The sequence below is a fragment of the Pelecanus crispus genome, chromosome 1 (assembly GCF_030463565.1).
Source record: "Pelecanus crispus isolate bPelCri1 chromosome 1, bPelCri1.pri, whole genome shotgun sequence".
NCBI lineage: Eukaryota > Metazoa > Chordata > Aves > Pelecaniformes > Pelecanidae > Pelecanus > Pelecanus crispus.
In genome coordinates this window covers 129,129,118-129,144,925 of record NC_134643.1, presented here as the reverse complement: position 1 = coordinate 129,144,925, position 15,808 = coordinate 129,129,118, and the positions used below count along the sequence as shown (strand labels likewise).

At 41.2% G+C, this 15,808-nt stretch overlaps 1 protein-coding gene across 1 annotated transcript in view; it reads right to left on the bottom strand.

The window, feature by feature from the left end:
* Window positions 1-833: 833 nt before the first annotated feature.
* The window catches only part of LOC104035466 (amine oxidase [flavin-containing] B), a 58,459-nt gene continuing 43,484 nt past the window's right edge, over window positions 834-15,808 (bottom strand). The window contains exons 6-15 of the mRNA XM_075714437.1: window positions 14,258-14,399; window positions 12,778-12,927; window positions 11,956-12,115; window positions 10,434-10,530; window positions 9,630-9,683; window positions 5,357-5,414; window positions 4,289-4,386; window positions 3,110-3,221; window positions 1,409-1,471; window positions 834-989 (exon numbers count right to left, since the gene is read on the bottom strand). Of these exons, the coding sequence (XP_075570552.1) occupies window positions 834-989; window positions 1,409-1,471; window positions 3,110-3,221; window positions 4,289-4,386; window positions 5,357-5,414; window positions 9,630-9,683; window positions 10,434-10,530; window positions 11,956-12,115; window positions 12,778-12,927; window positions 14,258-14,399 (1,090 nt within the window). The remainder of the gene's footprint in view (window positions 990-1,408; window positions 1,472-3,109; window positions 3,222-4,288; window positions 4,387-5,356; window positions 5,415-9,629; window positions 9,684-10,433; window positions 10,531-11,955; window positions 12,116-12,777; window positions 12,928-14,257; window positions 14,400-15,808) is intronic.

Sequence of the window (15,808 nt, the reverse complement as noted above, 5' to 3'; positions counted from 1 at the left end):
CTCTGCCATAGTGCTGTACAGATCAGCTATAGTCTGGAGCCTGCCAGTTTTCTAGGCAGAGGAGATCTGATCCCGCACAGGGACAGACTCGACTGGGGCACACGAGGTCGGTCGTTCCAGGCAGTGTGAACACAGCTGGGGAGCCTGAAAATCAACCACATTGCCCAAGGCAGTAAAAAAATTGTCCTTTAACTCACTGTAGGACAAATATCCACTGGAAATGCCAACAACCTATGGCCACGCTTGCATAGTTTGGATGGATAAATGTAGCCTGACTTGTGCCTTAGATGCTGCCTGAGCTCTGGACATCTGGGTGAAAAATAAAAACACTAAAAAGATCCTCACCAGCAATTTGCACAAACTAGTTAATTATTCTTTAAGCTATGCGTTTCTTTTCTCAGTCTACCACACAGGAAGGCAGAAATCCTTTGTTTACAGCTAGAGATGGAAGTGCCTGTGAAGACTTGGTGTTCAGGGTCTGGTTCAGATATAAGTGTAAAACCAACTGAAAACCTCATCAGAACAGGCTTTATAGAGGTATTTTGTCACTTCTGTTCTGAGATCTGGATAAAAACCTCAAGGTGATAACGCTTGGCAGGGTATCCTAGAAATTCAACAACCAAAAAGTTACTGCCAGAAGTAGGCCTGGATTCAAGGGGTTCTTTTTCAATATGGATCCCTTTCCTTTACCCCTCCCCTCCAGCCTCTTCCCTCTACTGTTTTCTCCTCTTCCCCAGTCCTGATCCGATTTTGGAGACAGGGAAGTACATGCCAAAAAAACCTCCGAAAAAAAGAAAAACGCTCAAGTGTGAGGCTTTGCGTTGGCACCTTTTTCAGTTTTGAACTAGAAGTCCCTTTTTGTAGGCAAATAACCCAGCTGCAGCCACAGAGGTGAAGAAAGTGGAAAATCCAATCAGCTTTAGCAGTCCAGGCACAGATGGCAAGTTCCTCTCCCAGAAGGTTGTAGTGATGGGCAAAGCTGGAACATCCTGCGGGGAGAGCAGCCGTTATCAACATAACAAGATCGCCACTGTGAGGGGCAGGATGTAAATCAAAAGATTCTTGTGGCAGAAAAAGAACTGGGTTGAAGCAGTTCATGTTATCAAGAAGTACAGTGTATCAAAATTTTCTGCTCAGTTAAAGGGAAGAAGAAGAGACACATGGAAAGGATTCATAGCTTGGTTAAAAAGTGCAGTTCTTTCTGATCCCATGTTACAGAGTTGTCAGATGGGTGCCCTCTCTGAGTTTCTATCATTTTCCTGTTTAGGGAAGGGCAGTTTTGGTGAGTAAGGGAAGGTTTATTGTGGCTTTGATTTAGTGACCTTAAATAAAAACAGCCAACAAAATCTTATCTCATCAACAAAACCACAGAAAAAAAATAATCCATTTAATGTACAGAAAGACTTACAATTGATTCAGGTTCTGGCTTCCAAATTTCACTGTCTGGGATTTTCCTCATAGCAAACAGTATCTGAAAATAAATAACATTCTCTAGTCTTTGAAAGGGAAGAAGAGCTCGCTTCAATTTTTGTTTTAAAATGGCATGATGAAGATAACAATTGAGCACATACATCACTGTGTATTCAAATTTTAAAAGAAAACTCGACCTTTGTACAACTCATTTCTGGGGAGGGCTGATCTTTAATAAGATGCTCCTCCTAGTGGAAAATAGAAACAATAACAGAAAAAACTCTCTACGCTTAGTTAGACCATGCGAGATATCAGGACTTGACTAGTCCCACGGGAACAGGGTAATATGAATCTAACTATGAGTTAAGTATACACTCATGGCAAAATGAGGCACGCATAAACCAGCTACTGCATTGGCCAAGCTACATAGCCAGGAGTAGCTTGTTTTGCAAATTTTACCATGATGTAGGAAGAGGAACAGAATCCTTTGAGTGACAACAGACCACCACATTCAGCCAGAGAAAAGCAAGACTAAAAAGAAAACTTTCACAATGGAAAAGTAACCATTCAAAGTATCAAAGATACCAGAGATCAGTAGGATCGCAAAGATTATCTGAAATGATAGTCATGAAAGACAGCAAGATTAACTTCTATAGTAAAATAAAATGGAAGTGGTGATATTAATGTTTTCCTATTCCAGGCACTTGTAGATTTAAGATTTGCCGTCTTTTACGATGAGGTTTTATTCTAGACAAGATTCATGGACCCCATCAACTTTTCAATACAGGAGAGTGAGAAACACCCTTGCACTAGATTTTAAACGTATTTTCCTTTCACAATTAAATGAGGGAAGGAAAACATCAACATTTTTAACAGTCAAGATCTCTTGCCAACTTCTCTGCTGAGGTCTGTGGAGGTTCTGCCTTAATGTCCTTACATTAGAGAGATCATGAAGCACTACCTTCGGAGGTTTTCAGGAACAGGTTAGGTATAACCTTCACAAATGGGACAATTTAGGGACAGTTCATCCCTGTCTTCTGGGACAGGGGTATGGGCTAGACAAACTCTCCAGATCCCTTCCAGGCCAATTTCTGTTCCGTGACTGTAGTTTTTAGCCACAAGGTTCCCTTCACCTCATAAAACAAAGATGAAATTTCTTTTGCTACTCCATAAACTGTAACATTCCTGAAAATACTTGAGGATTTGGCATTTTCTCAGAAGCAAAATGTTTAAGTCCTTGTTTAATGACTTCATGTAAGGCTGTCTCAATGGTGTATTGCTGTGACAATGGTATTGATGGAAACAGTTGAGCAAGGGACTGGCTTGGTGTGCAGAGCTGCAGAACTGAGATGTTCCTAGTGAGGCTAGCAGCCATGATCTCCCAGTACAGTAACAAAGTGCCCATTTGGGGGAAAAAATGACTAGGTGAGAATTTGGGATTTCTGTTAAAGAAGAAATTATTTCATTCCTGGAAACAGAGAAGACTGACGAAATAGCCAGAGCCCTTCCTAAGCATTCAAGGTCTAAGTGCAAAACCTTCATCCTTTTTGAAGTCTATCCCCTTTGCAGGGATTTCCATCAAGATTTCAGAACACCTGAAGCTGTCAACAATCAGTTCCCATTTCACCTCCAACCAGAAGATCTTTCATTTTCCACAGGATATTTAACAGTGCCCCCTTTTTTGTGCTTGCATCTGTACCTCTCTGGCTGCTCTTTCTCCAGCCTGTACAGCCCCCTCCATGTATCCACTCCACTCTGTGGCTGTCTCTGTGCCAGCAAAATAGATCCTGCCAACAGGCTGCCGAATAATCCTGGAGGGGGACAAGCAGCAAGTCACATCAGCCATATCAGGAAAGATAACTTATTCTAATATTAACCCAAGGATTTAAAAGTGTTTTAAATAACAGCAAGCACTTAAAGATAGTAACTTTGGATGAGTTGAGCTGGACGGGGAGTCTGCATTACATATCATTTCTTCAGTAAACACACCAATGTTCATCTTTTCTAAACATTTACACTGCTCATAGGTGTAAAGGACGATTAGTTTGAGATCAGACTTACTCTATCTCACAATTTCAGCCAGTGTCATAAATACCAATGCTAGGCATAACTGGCACAGTGTAGCATTCTGAAGTATATCCCCATGATATCCAAAGTAACAAGCAAATTAAAAAAGGATTTGCAATAATTATCATTAAAATTACTTTAAATACTAAGGCCTCCATATGCTCTTCATTACAACTGCTTTATTGCTCCAGGTTCTTTTTGAATTGTGAAAACTTATACTTCAAAAGTAGGGCTATGCTACCACATTAAAAACTACGTATCTGAATGCAATCACTGGTCTGACCAGCAAGCCTTTTTATTTTTGGTAAATCTTATCTTCATGCAAAAATTTATGTTGGAAAGGACCGTATACAATGGCACACTGATTACTATATTAAGCCTTGACTGCTAAGAGGAAAGGAATAGTCCAAAGAAATCACTCATTACTGTCAGTGTTGGCAGGAATTAACTCTCTGCCAGTATTTATAAAAAAACAGCTAAAGATCTGCCAGAAATGGTAACACTGATCTCAAATACCCAATACCAGTTTTGTAAACAGACTGTGAACACTTCCCAGCTCCCTTCTAAGAACTTAGTGAGCTGTATTCATCGAATAACAAAAGTGAATAAAACCCCCTAGTGATACTATACTCATCCATCATAAAGCCCAACTGAGACAAGTGGAAGTTTATAATATCTCTTTAAAATATTGCCTAGTGATCTTAAAGGTATAAAGTGAACAGTGACAAAGGATTTATGACCCTTTCTGAGGATATTTATTAACTTGCTCTTATCTTACTACTCTGAAGCTCACTATAAATAGATACTGTACCTTCCATACTGAGTCATTATGCCTGGTGGGAAGTAGGCTGTGTAGCAGCCCCCAGAATACTGCTCTTCACACCAGTTCTTCTCTTCATAATGCACTGGCTGTAAAACAGATATTAATTCACTCAAGGAAAGGACAAAGTCCCAAGGAAGCTGATAAAAGAACTGAGGAGACAGCAGAGAAGAATAGCTTATGATTTGTTGCATGTCAACATCTGACAAGACGAGCACATTTAACAAGTCTCTTAATGCAGCATGGATCCGACACAATAAGCCTTAATTTTAGACACTGCTAGCTATTTTTAAAAAAACTAGCTAATCTGGCCACTGTAGAACATAATCCTCTTAATCTGTCAATGTAAATTTATGCTTTGAGCCATGTAAAGTAAAATTAACCTCTGGTGTACACAGGTATAATATCTGTAATATGTACACTGGATACAAATATATACTGTTAAAAACGCAAAGTATGGCACTTGCACAGTTCTGCATACAGTATCATTGTGTTTAAAATGATGCAATCTTGAGATTGGTGTCTACAACTTTTAACTCATGTATAATTGCACTTCAATGATAAAGGGTATTGATCACATAAACTAAGTGTGAGATCACACAAATCCTATCAGTTATTTACCATTACAGGGAAGAGAAGGCAAGGGAAAGGCAAAAAGAAAAACACATGCAGCAATGGATCTTGGCAACTAGTAAGAGAGAAGAAATGTTATGCTCAACATAGACTGAGAGGGAAAGGCAAGCCCGTCGCATCGGAAAACAGTTGAGATGTATAGTGGTAAGCACTGCAAATGCCACCCACGAAGCTGGACAAGAACATGTCTGCCTTTTAGCTGTTTCATGAGCTCATTCTTATCCTCACTATCAAACACAACCCAAGACTTGACATAACATTCTCTCCACTCCTCTACAGAGGGCAGCAAGCGCTCCTGTAGCAGGTACCTTTTCCAAAACGCTATGCAGCGCTGTGCTGGAGCACTGCTGCATTCCAGTTTCATTCTGCCCTTCCCCAGCTCAACAAGTCTGACAAGAGACAACGTGGTTTAGATTTTGTGCTTACATGTAAAGCTTCCTCTGATCCTAGAACCTTTGCATAGAGCTCACACAGCCTTGTTTTCCTGCAAGAGAAAAGCAACAGAAGATTTCTGTGTAAGGAAAGAGAAAACAAACCACCTCTAATATGTCCTAGTTTCAAGAGAACCAGTATTGATACCTGCTTGAACTCGAGGTTCCAGCTTTTTGGCATCTATCCTAATTGCTCAGCCTCTGGATCACTAGAAATATATCACTCAAACTCCCGTGCTGCGTAAGTGCTTGTTTTACCAGCAGATACGCAAGCTGTTCCCTTAAGATATCTCTAGCAGCCTAAATTCATATATTATCCAAAGGTTCTCTAGGCTGTCAGGAAAAGAAAGTAGTAGGGCATTGCACTTTTTTGTCTTGGCATATAGTCTAACTTATGGTTTGTTCCTACAAAGATGCAGGTATTGATAGCCTGAGGCTCTCAGGGAATCAGTACTTTATTTCTGTATCTATAAAATTTCCTCTTGCTTCAGTTTATGAGCCTATAAATCCATAAATATACTTCATTCTGTAGCAAACCGCAAGTGCAATTAAATTTGTTCCTACAAGCTTTTGGGTCTTACTGTTTACTGTGAGCTGCACTGCACCAATTCCCAAACACAAGAAGATCAAGATGAAATAATAGTTTACAATTCTGAAAAACAAACATGCAAACACAACACTGGAAAGATGTTTACTTCTGGAAGCAAATCCTGTGCTCCACAGAAAGCCATGCTGGGCACAGAAATACAGCAGTCCCAGCTCTGCAACTGTATGGGCTACACTTGCAGCTATATAAGCACATGAGGAAGCCATATCTATACTGCTGTATGAAGCAACCCAGCTATACAGGAGCCCAGCTATACCCATCAGCAGCTGAACACAAAGAATGCTATAGAAAGGGGACAAAGAGAAAAAAACCCAGGAGAACCTGAAGGGCCTTGAAGAAGGTGTCCTCCTGTGCAGACTAGGGCTTGAGCAGGAAAGTGAAGGCTCCTACAGTTCAGGAAGAGCTGTGGCCCTGGGGTGGTTTTGCTGCTGGCAGGTGTCAAGCCCAGCAGCAGCAAGAGGGAAAGGAAGCAGCCCCTTCCTTGTACCCTGGGGTGGAGGACAAGGGTCAGCCTGCTCCGAAGCAGAAATGCATGGTGATGCAGCGACTGGCCAGGAGGGCTCAGAGAGCTGCAGGATCTATATATAAACACCCCTCTGCAGTCAGGGGGTGACATGAATCCAGCAACAGCTATAACAAAAGGCATCATTTCCTCCATCTCTTTCCCCCCAAGTGTGGTGACCAGTGTGCCCTGCAGACCACCAGCACCTACCCAGTGTCTGAACAGAATAAAGCCATTTTAACAGCATGATCCAGCAAAGCCTCTGCCGAGGTCTGCCCAACACCTCTTACAAATGCCGACCAGCTCCTGCTTTCAGTGTAGGTCAGTAACACCACAGGACTCCACAGAAAAGCGAGTTATCACCTTGGGACCCATCTGTCTCTGCTCCTCCCAGAACCATGAGAGGGATAAGAAGGACCCCTCTAGATCTGCCTGTGCCCTGCCCCTTTTTCACAGGTGACTTGCAGACCCTTCAGGGAGCCTGGAAATGGCATACCAGAGGCTGGTAGGGATTCTCATGTACAGCCAACTGCAGGGCTCCAGGAAGGTGCAAGTTCACCGCTGTTTGCTAACTACACTGCAAATACAGATGAAGTTAGTTTAAGACAGCTGTGCAAAAGAAAGTATTAAGCTTCAGGTCAAGGGAATCTTCAGACTCTTAAGAAATTTCGACCTTGGAAGGAATTATTCATCAATAATAAGGTATTACTTGACAGAAAAAAACCCAGAGAAATGCAGTTTCTAAAGGATCAAATCATACCAACAGTAAGCTACCACTGAGAACATTCCACCTAATAAGAGCAATCCTTGCAGATGCGCTGGTCTTTCTGCAACATCTGCACTTTTTGTCCTAGAACAGTTTAAATAAATACTTATTTATGGATTTATGGCTAATGCTAGCATGGAACACATAGAATATGCAGTGAGTAAAATACTTATTTCTTGGCTTGGGGCTCAGCTGTGAAATTGCCACCAGCACTAAATAAGAGGAATGTTATGCCTGGAGCTACCTAGGTAGGGTCCTGTTGAGAGTTACACTGCACCCAGTGTGGAAGAAGTGCACATGCAGACACTCAGCTCTTCTCCCTGGTCTCTTATTCCACAGCTGTGTGTGACGCCATCACCTTCGTTGCACAGCTGTGAAAGGTAAGGCACAATCTAACCACTGGAATTACTCATTGGCACCTGGCCTGGGAAGACCAGCTGAAAGGCAGCAGTGAGTTTTACTCCCTTCGGTCTGGCTTAGGCTGTAAAACGGTTTCCATCCCCTCCCACAACTGCTGTTCCCTGCCATGATTTAGGATAGCTGCCATGGACTCTACATCCTACTCTTCATATCCAAGGATTACTGAAAACCTTACTCTGTCATCAACAAGATAAAGGGAGAGCCCAGCTTGTGTTGATAGGCGAGCGTAGCATCTCAGCGAGATGCATCCTCTGTAGGGTGCCACAAGAAGCCCGTCCTCAGAAGAGATCCCTCCCTGCAAACTCCATACCCCCCATCTAAACAACATAAACTGGTTGCACCCTGAGTGTACACTGGGAGAAGGTCCAGGTTTGCGCTCTGCCTTCTCCTGGACCCCAGTTTCCACTGGAAGGAGACTTGTGCTCATGTGCAGGGGAGGAGCTGCAATGCAGCCCCGTGAGTACCTGCCTTGGCTGACTGTGAGCAGGACTTTGGGAGCAAGAGGCGCCCCTGCCCCCTGCACCAGGGTACCTCATTCTTTACCAAAGCAAAGTCCTTCCTAGTCTAAGGTTTATTCCTCAAAAGACAAGAGTTCAAAATCCTGCTGTTTAAAACTTGGCCATAGGCAGCAGCAGAGTCAGATAATTGTGCTAATGCTTTTAACGCCCAGGGGGAAAGCAACTTTTCCTTCATGGTGCTTTGCAAATAGCCAGGACAGCCCTTCATTTCACAGAAAGAGAAGCTGTTCTCAAAAACTGCAAATGCTCAGTTGTACATAGTGTATTGACACACAGCATAAGACACCATTTGGTGTTTACGATGGCTTAAAATGCTGGGCACACTGGATTTCAGAATACCTACACTAGTTTTATTGTCAGTCACCTGCTGGGGGTCTATCTCAAAGCCTGAGTGCTGAGGAGAAGGCTGCCTTGTCCATTCCTGCCAAAATTAAAAGTGCTCTGTGATACCGGGCTGTCATTTGAAAAGACTGGGACATTAACAACCCCATTTAGACCCATTATCCACAGACTGCTAGACTACCTGCAAAGCTAATCTGGTATGACTACATCTTCCCTAGTTAGGCTAGCTATTACTGTAAAAATGTTTACTTGGATGCAAGATTCCTTGTGGCATGCTTTAAAAACAAATGTATTTTCTCCATGTCAAAAATAAAGCTCTCTTCGTATCCACATTCTCTACTTGTAGCTTTAATTTGATCAGATACTGTGAATCAGTGTGATAGAAAAAAACTCATTACTTTGTAAATTCTATTTTAGTAATAAACAAAAGAGCACTACCGTATGCAGAGATTTGTTTCAACAAGACAGTAAAAAAGACCTTCATCTATGCCTGAAGGGCATTTTTTCCCATAACTGAGGGTAGAGAGCTGGAGGCAGCTTTTTGACCCCTTCACGATGCAGAGGTCTTGTTCATGGCAGCTACAGCAGCCCCAAGGTTGCACTAAGTTTCAGACACTGAAAGGACCCTCCAGGGTTGTTAGAAAAAAAATGAAGCACAGGGGCCAAACCTGTCCCTTCTGACAAGCTTTCAAAGAGCTCAGTGCACTTGCAATAAGCCAGAGGGGTAGCAGTGGGGAGGGATGAGGCTGGCCCTGGATGCTTTCTAGTGAGGGCAGCAGATGATCTACACTACTTTCACAGTCAGCAGCTTAGAGCAGTTCTTTTGCCAAAGTCACATAAGCAGAGCAGCCCTGCTGGAAAATGAGAACGAGGACCTGAGAGCATCCAGAGGGCAGGGGCTAGTTACCACATCTGCTGCCTGTTTGTGGGAATTCTGTGGGGCCTTCATTCAAGAACAAATAAGAGATCTTCTTCCTTAAAGTGACATGTCCTCCTACTGTTGCAAAGGTACAGACAACTTGCTTCAAAATGGGGCATTTTTTTCCCTGCTCTGGTCATTTATAACAAAAGTTTGACTCGGATTCCATGAGGATCTCCAGCGTTTGTACTTACCTTTCTTCTTTTGTGAGACCTGTCAGTCTTCTACACTTCCGAGCAAGAATGAAGCTGTAAAAAAAGGAAGAACACAAACAATTTACTTCCATTATGTTACTACATTTCCTGCATTATTTAAAATGCCAACAGCTTATTATGAGATGCTTGTGATTCATAGTATTAGCTTTTGGGTCTCCATCCAAAATATCGATTTCACCTCTCTGCATAATGTTATATGACTTGCTGTGGAAGGAACCACTCTGAGATTCAGGTTAGAACATTTGTATGAGCTGTTTCCCAATGACCTTAATTTTATACAGCAGTGCGTGCAGACATATAACAACGAGAGGTGAAGCCTGGGATTGAACTGGAAATTATTGTTAAAAAAACTTTCTAAGACTGATCATACTCTCTGGCTGTTTAAAAAAACAAAACAAAATATAATTCTAGAAAACAAATTTTCATTTAAAGAACTGGAAGATTTGGGGGAGCCAAAGTATTTGGAGAAAACTTTACATTTCTGCAATCACTCCCTTTTTTCTTCTGCTTCCTTTCCTCTTCTCCAATTTTGTATTTTGCCACACAAAAAGGCAAAAGATGACAGTGAGAAAAAGAGAAGAAAACCAGAATTTCATTTTTTTAAATTAGCAATTAAATCGTAGGGAAAATTTTTTTGGAAGTAAAGTTCATAGAACATATTCACCACACACTGAGAAACTCAACCCTTTAACTATTTTAAAGTACTTCCTTTCAAAAGCAGCAGGTTTTCTGTTTCAATTGTTGCCTCTAAGGCATTAACTAGACACCTTCTTTGTCTCTTACCCTATTATGGCAGGAAAGCTGCCATCAGGCTTAGTATCGTCAAGTGTCAAACCAATTGCAGCATCCTCATCTTCAATGATCATGGTACCACAGTACCCTGGTAAGCACAAAGTGGAAAAGAAGTCATAATCCGTATATTTAAATGTAGGAACAAGCTTCCAAGAAGTTGTGAAATACTCAGAACTTGACCGGAAAAAGCCCTAAACAACCTGACCTAAATTCACCCTGCTTTGAGCAAGGCATTGGACTAGATGACATCCACAGGGCCCTCCCATTCTCTATCATTCTCTGATTCTATGATTCTAACATAGGGAGATATGAAAACAAAGGAAAGAAGAACAAAAAAACCGAGTAAAGCGATCCCCATTAATTGACAAAGATTAGCGCACAGCTCCCTTGCAGTGTAGTGTTCCATTGGCTCAGAGAATTGCTAGATCATCTCTAGAAGAGAAAATTCAGATCTGAGATGTGCTGACAATTAACAATCCTTTTCAAGCATCTTTAAAGCAGAAAGTCAATAAAGAAATCTCCTATTGTTGAATTCATGATAGAAAAATTAATTATTCTGCAACCCGGTTGGCAAGGTAATTATTAATTGCACAGAAACAGATTGCTCTCAGATACTGGATGTTGAAGTGCCTCCAGCACAATTGTTTCCATATATGACATTTGTCAGACACAGGAGGAGATATTTGTACATTGTTTTGAAAATACAATAGTTCTTAAGAGTTTGAAGAAAATAGATTGTTCTTAAAAGAAGAACAACAGTCTTAGTGAAGCACAGTATGCAAAGTACGGGTTCTACTAGGAAATGGGAGTCACCTCTTGCCAATCCATCCCAAATCTAATAGCCAGAATATGCCAGGATCCAGAACTCTTAAAATCATTCACAGAGATGAAGGGTGGGTGACATTTGTAGACAAACACAGATGTGGAGTCTTTATAACCAGTGAAGAGAAATGGGTGGTACTACATTGCAGATTGTCTTAGGCTCAGTAAGTTCTAAAAGAGATCTGAGGAATCATGATGGAAGTATTCCACATATAAAGGGAGTGCAGGATAGCTTGCCCAGTTGGAGATGTCTATGTGAAAGACACCTTAAATTAATCCTGCCCAGTGCATCCAGAAGGCAGAGTTTTTGCAGGCTGATAACTGATGGGATAAAACCTCTCTCCATCACATATCACTTGTACCTTTAGATTACCGTACAAGTGGGAGAGACTTATCTCACACCCAGGTGCCACTGAAGGAAAAGGAGAGGTCAACAAAGAACAACCAAGGCAATAAGCAAGAGACACGAGTTCTCCCTTCATGTCTACCTCCTCCTTTTTATTCTCCCATCCACCCTCTCTTCCCAACCGATCTCTCAAGTTTCTCAAACAGGGAAAGGCAAAAGTGGCATAGAGGTGTACAAAGTCTCCTTCTAAGGTCCAGCATCCTCTAAACACAAAGTATACTCAATTACCATGTATCCTCTTCCCTCTCTTTGTCACTACTATTCCCTTCAATTAAAACATAATACCCTTCTTTCTCCAGAAAATTTCCTTATAGTACACAATGCACTTGATGACTGAGCCCATCGGGATTCGGTTGATGAGCTGGTTTCTCATTGGTGGCAAAGGTGGGTTGAAATGAATCTTCAAACCAAGAGCTGGGGGAATGGCACTGATCACATATTTGCCCTGGAAAAGAAATTCTACATAAGCCAAATACATTCTCCACTCCTTCATTCTAAGTATATTGCTCTAATGATCTTGGCAGACATCTGGGGAGGCTGCAGGGTGTATCTTCTGAAGCAATTCTGGCATTTAGCATAAGAATTGCAAAACTGAATCCTCATGAAATCCTGGTTGTTAAACAACAAACAAGCATTATATAAACAGCCATCTGTTCCAATGATGGGCAGCTGCTCTTTCCCCAGCACTTGAAAAAAGGCCAGTGGAAAGATTTTCTGTGTTACAAGAGTCCATCAGTCTCCCTTCCATCTGGACTCCTCTGTTACAACTTGGAAGCAAAGCCTGAAATGTTTTTCACAGAAAGTTTATTACTAAGCTACTTTTTTGTGTTCACCTTACAACTATCCTTTAATTTGGAAGGTAACTGAATACTAAGAAGAGATGCTAGTGAAGGAAGAGTTCGAATATACACTTTGCTTTTCAAGCATCACTTTAAAGCTCTATCATTGCTATTACTCAGGGACAATGACAAAGCGTGACTTTGTCATAGTCACTTTAACCTCTGCTACATTTTTGTACACGATTTTGGAGAAGTCAAAAAGGAAAAGCTAAAGGTTCTCTAGCCACCCCAGCACAAACAGTTGCTTAAATGTTAGAGGTTTCATTACCTCATATAATTCATGATCTAAGGTTTCCACTATGACACTTTCACCCGACTGGTCGATGCGGATGACCGGCTTCCTCAGCTTCACCCGGCCTCCCAGGCGCTCCATTATTTTCTCGCTGATCTGGCCAGAGCCCCCAACAAACTTCCTCTCCTGAAACACAGAAAACAACAACTCAGCAAAGCAGAATCAGCAGTGTGATGCATGTGAAGCATCTATCAGTACAAACGTTTTGCTTGGCATTCAAAACAAATCCCGTTCTTCTGTTGTTATCAAACCTTTTCAGGAAAGTTCAGCAGTCTCACTTGGAAAATGTATTCACATTACTTTCTCTTTCAGTGAACTCTTCAAACACTTCCTGTATTTGACCACCAGCCAAAACTAGAAGTATCAGTAACCTCATGAGAAAATCCCTTCTCATGTGGTCTCCAAATGAATTCCACAGACCTGTGTCAATCAGCAAGACTTCTGAAAAGCACTTACACTTTTAAACCTTCCTCTGAGTTCACTCTTATCCCTGCAGAGGTTTGTGTGTCAGAAGTAGGAACCCTCATCCTCATAATAAATAACAAGCTATAAGAAAAGATGTCGCTCACACCAAAAATGTATCCTGCAGTATGTAAGCTAACCTAACCTAAACTCAGATCACCTCTACCATAACACAGAATTCAAATAATATTTTAGGCATGTCCTGGTTTTGGCAACACATTTACTGTTAAATTATTTATAATTTTTGCTTATCTATGCATATTTATACATTTTAACATGTTTTAATGTAGTCTTTGTATTTTGTAGTTTATGATTAAATAATTTGCATTTCTAAAAATATAATTATTTCTAATACAATTACTAAAATTTGCATTTCTCATGTAGAAGACCATTAATAGAGTCTTCACTTCCTTGAAATGTAGAAGCAGCACTAACATACCAGATTTCAAACATTTCAGAGCAATATCATATTTAAGCAGGTGTGTTCATTTTCTTCAGACTGATCTTAAAAATCTTAACAGTTTTAATCAGTGGAAGCTTGCATCTTTATGAACCCAGCTATGGGCTACATTTTCAGTATTAATTTGGAGCGCTCTACACCCTCGTGCAGCTAGCACTGCCACCTCCTTTAAGTGCTTCTGAAGTGGTAAGGCTTGCTTCAGCCTCATGACAGAAATAAGCGTAAGTAAAACTTTTTTTTTCAACATGGATAAGCAAAGTATGTGTTCTAACCAGAGCTCAAAAGAAAGCCAGAGTCAGGAACTGATACAAATCTACTGATCCCTGGGCCAATGCCTTCAGCACAGGAACAGCCTTCAACACTAGTTTTGCAAGATCCAGATTAACATGTAAATGAATAGAACTAGCTATCACTGTGCTACTGACTCAGAATCACGGACATCCCAGCTGGCCCTCTGAACTAAAATAAACAAGCAAAAGGATGAAGTTAAAACAGGGCCTGTCACAAGCCACAGAAGGCAATGGCCAACAGTACCTGCCCTCCGTTGGTTGTTGAGAATATCCTTGTTGTCCCCCCACACTGCTTCACGTACCACAAAAACCAAAGGGCAGAGACCTCGTGGGGTTCAGAAGTGACATCCACATTCACAAACAGAGTTGCAAAACTCTTGGCAGCACTGCAAAGACAAGAAAGTGAGTTAATTTAACAAATGAAGAAGGGTGGCAAACTTGTTCTTTAGTAGGGGAAAGACTATCTTTGGCAACCTCTTCTTTCACTGAGAGCAAAGGATTCCTGAATTTCAGCTGAAGTAGGAAACAATATCAATTCCTTTTTATGCAACATTTTTTAAAAAAAAAGTTAATTAACCACTGCTGTATTCCAGCAAAATTAGGGCTCCAGGAGACACAAAAGTCAATGAAAGCTTATGTCACTTTATGCTACTAATACAAAGTTAGCTTGTCTCCCTAGACTCAGGATTAAGGGAAGCAAGCCCTCCTGTCTTCATTGGACTCCAAAACAACCATGTCCTCCCATGGTTCCTTGGTTACATCCAAGATCTGCAGCTCTATTTGCAGCTGATGAATACCTGCCCCTCAAGCATACAGCATAGGGATTATTCTACATCTGTCACAAAAAAAGTGAGTTATCTTGTCTAAGCTATTATCTAAGATCTCTGGATTAGTCAGCATCCCCTCACTGCCAGCTCCTCTGCTGTGCTCAGGGAGGGTGCTGTGGCTGGAACACAATAAAGAAAGAAACGTAAGTAGGAAGCCATAAGTGAAAAGACAGCACATACGCATTCATGCAAAGGTCTGGCAAGAAAAGGGAAAGGATACTTTTGGCTGCTAAACTCGGTATTTTAAACAGTAGTCTGGTAGCCAGTCATGATGAACACAGAAGTGGAAAAGTGGCCTGTGTCTGAAAAAGGAACACTGCTTTATGTCCTCCAGTTGGTGCTTCCATAACAGCTCTACTGAAAATTAATGTATAAACCTGTACAAGATTTTGGGGTGCACTAAGACAGAGCTAATTAAGGCTCAGGGAAACATTCCTCCTGTTAGAAGTAAACACTTCCTCTGCCCTCACTCTGAGGAGGAGTTTATGGGGACATGGACAGGACCAGGAGATGCTCAGCTTAACTGCATTGTGATTGACAGGGACTGAGATTCTATAGGTATTTCATATGCCAAGCATTAGGCAATCAATAACTTCCAAAGCCAGTACAGAATCCACTTTTAGTTGCTTCTTTCTTTTTTCAGTCTTTGAACTTTAAAGGAAAAAAAAAAGAAAAAAGTGAAAAGCGTAACTCAAACATACTATTTCAAACAGCTGTAGATCTACACAGAAAAAAGACACCTTCTGTCCTTTCTGAAAATGCAAACTCCCGCTGAAGTAAAAAGCTGATCCATTTTCTAAAATGCAGGTGCGTTCTGGCATCATTCTTGACAGCCAAAATAATACAGAAAATATTTACCATTTTTTGACTGTATAAACACATACTGTAAAATATGATCAACTCAAAGATATTTTGCCTAATGGGAGAATTAGTACATGTATTTACTAATACTTCATAAGCAGAAGGCA